At 39.1% G+C, this 2,683-nt stretch overlaps 2 protein-coding genes across 2 annotated transcripts; one reads left to right on the forward strand and one right to left on the reverse strand.

The window, feature by feature from the left end:
• The first annotated feature begins 540 nt into the window (after window positions 1-540).
• LOC132180357 (uncharacterized) lies at window positions 541-982 on the forward strand. The gene has a single exon (XM_059593150.1). It carries the CDS (start codon window positions 558-560, stop codon window positions 969-971), a length of 414 nt encoding a protein of 137 aa, XP_059449133.1. The 5' UTR covers window positions 541-557; the 3' UTR covers window positions 972-982.
• Window positions 983-1,482: 500 nt separating this feature from the next.
• Window positions 1,483-2,671, reverse strand: LOC132180704 (transcription initiation factor TFIID subunit 6-like). The gene is made up of 3 exons (XM_059593612.1): window positions 2,377-2,671; window positions 2,173-2,284; window positions 1,483-1,868 (listed from the first exon to the last, which is right to left on the reverse strand). The coding sequence occupies exons 1-3, from the start codon at window positions 2,494-2,496 to the stop codon at window positions 1,483-1,485; spliced, it is 618 nt and encodes a 205-aa protein (XP_059449595.1). The 5' UTR covers window positions 2,497-2,671.
• Between the last annotated feature and the right edge of the window lie 12 nt (window positions 2,672-2,683).

Here is a 2,683-nt window from a genome sequence, read left to right on the forward strand (position 1 = left end):
TTGGATCGAGGACGTGAGTTGTTTTCTTGGCTTTTGAGGATGAGGAGGAGTAGATTGGTGTGAGGGATTATTTCTCATAGCCGAAAAATAAAGTTTGAGAATTTTGGTTACCCATGGGCAATGTCTTAGATCTAGTTTGCCTGAAGTAGATATGTTTTATAACTGTAATTGTATATGAGTTACTGAAAGCTGAAGTCATAGATCGTACTTACTTGTAAGAAGTTTTTGATTGTATCTATCATTTTGTAATTTCATAGTTTTTTGCTATAATTTATTAAGAGCTTTATGCTCTTGATCTTTTATCAAAATCTGTTGACCTTAACAAAAAATAAAAAAGGGCGAAGGTAGTTTAAACTTTCACTTGAAAAAATAGGACATTTGACCAAAGTTATACCAAGCACAACGCGGGAATTCAAAAACTATGGCAAAGAGAAACTACTGGCTAAAAGGGGGGAGTGTTGAAAACAGCATACATGTGTGCATATATATATATATATGAGAACACCACCTTCTTCAAAATCAAAGTCCTAGTCTCCATCTTCAAGCTTAAGATCAAAATGAGTGTAGAAGTATTGGATGCTGCCACCATCTTCAACTTCTTGGAGGATGAAGAAGCATTCAATGTCTCAATACGTGACCGTTTTGCTCGCCTTGACACGGATCACGATGGTCTTCTCTGCTATGCAGAGATGTTGAAGGAGCTGCAGAGTCTGAGGGTCTTTGAGACCCACTTTGGGATAGACGTGAAGCCTGACCCAGATGAGCTTGCTCGTCTCTATGATTCCCTGTTCATGCAGTTCGATCATGACTCCAATGGGGCAGTTGATCTGGAGGAGTTCAAGGAGGAAACCAAGAAGATGATGCTAGCCATGGCTAATGACATGGGCTTCTTGCCGGTTCAGATGGCCCTCGAAGAGGATAGCTTCCTCAAGAAAGCTGTTGAACGTGAGTCCAAAATTCAAGTTCCCTAGAAACTATTGCATCCTCCATGTTTTACACCATAGTGAAGTAATTTTGCTTTGGTTTTGGTTCCCCTGTTTCCTAAAATTAGATTGTAGTATTTATGGAAATAAACCAGAACTTTGTTTTGTCCGCTAAGATGGTAGAGTTCTAAAGACAGAAATGCTTATAAATTTTGATATCTGAATTACTAGCAATTCGAACAGTAAATATAAGAAATCAGGCCTACCTGCTCCAACAAGTCTTGGATAGTCCACCCTCTTCTTTTGTTAGGAATATGGATCCAGAGTTCAAGAGGTCATACTAGCTCCAACTAATTGATAATCTTGGTGCAATAAAACAGGCCCAACACATCCAAATTCCAGACAATCAATACATGATCAGCACTACTATTGAATGTTTCGTAAAAGCTTCATAGAAATTTACCAAAAGATTTGGTCTTGAGAACTTTAAAATTATATATGCAAGTGTAATTTGTACACATATGAGTAACTATGGAAGTGCAGATCTTTGTACAAATGGTCATAAGAACATAGACATCTCGGGAGCTGGAATGAAGGATAAAATGCCTTCACCAAACAGCTCAAACAGCAATACCAGGAGACGCCCAGAATCCAAGTCATTTTTCCATATCCGAGAGAGGACAGCTGACCTATTCAGAGCTTGACTACCACCCTTGTCTCTCCTACCTCTGCCATCCAAATTTATGTCATTAGTCGGTTGTCTAGAGGAGGAGGATGATGATGGGCCTGCATTAGAATCAATCAAGGGAGCTGGTGGAACCACAGCTTCCTCTTCCATGTGAGATGGCGAGGAATTGGTTGATGCAGCAAGAATTGGACCATCACTGGCTATTTTCTTGTGCGGTGGCTGCTCTTCCAAGTGTTCCATGCTCCCCTTGCGTTTATCTTTTTGATTTAATGAGGATTAAAAAGCAGTTAGAGTCTGGCCTCAAGTAATATGAACATTGATCAAATAATCCTGTGACCATACATATGCACCCAATCCTAGTATTCCAAAGAAATATTAAACATCATTCGCACAATATTCCTACCAAAGAAATCTTAAACACCATTCACACTATCTTCCTCCAATTTCAGTCCATTGAAACCTTACATATACATTTAACTATGTAAACACTCATAATTAGCGCATGTTTGAAGGGAATTATTTCAAGCCAAAAAAAGAAAGAAGAAGAAGCATATTTCTTACTTGGTGGGGTGGTAATAACCCTTGCATTGGTCCTCCATACTGCACGTGCTGACAGGGATGGCAGAGGTGAGAATATCTTGAGCCGATCATATATACATTGACCTGTTGCATGCTGGAAAAAGCAAGGTCTTAAAATGTGAATCCATTCCTAAAACTTCTACAATAGTATAATCATACAAGCATTGGGTTAGAGAAGCAGCTCACCAGCAGGGCTCCATAAACACGCCAAGCCTCATGCCTCTTCATCTCATTCTTTTGCTTCTCAAGAAGCATCTCTGGTTCAAGAAGTCGCATATATGGCTCAAGATTTGGCAGTATTAGCATGCGAACCTACTTGGAAAGTACAGAAGCATAAAAAACAGCTCAAAATACCTGTAGAGAAGTAGAAGTAGGATGTGGAAACTCAAACATACCATGGATTGGAGAAAGAAGGTTTAAAATAACTCTTAAATGAGGCAGTTCAGATACTGCCTAAGGTCTTCATTTTTATTTTTCTTCAAGAAAGTTTACA

Source organism: Corylus avellana, chromosome ca5, assembly GCF_901000735.1.
Source record: "Corylus avellana chromosome ca5, CavTom2PMs-1.0".
Classification (NCBI taxonomy): Eukaryota; Viridiplantae; Streptophyta; class Magnoliopsida; order Fagales; family Betulaceae; genus Corylus; species Corylus avellana.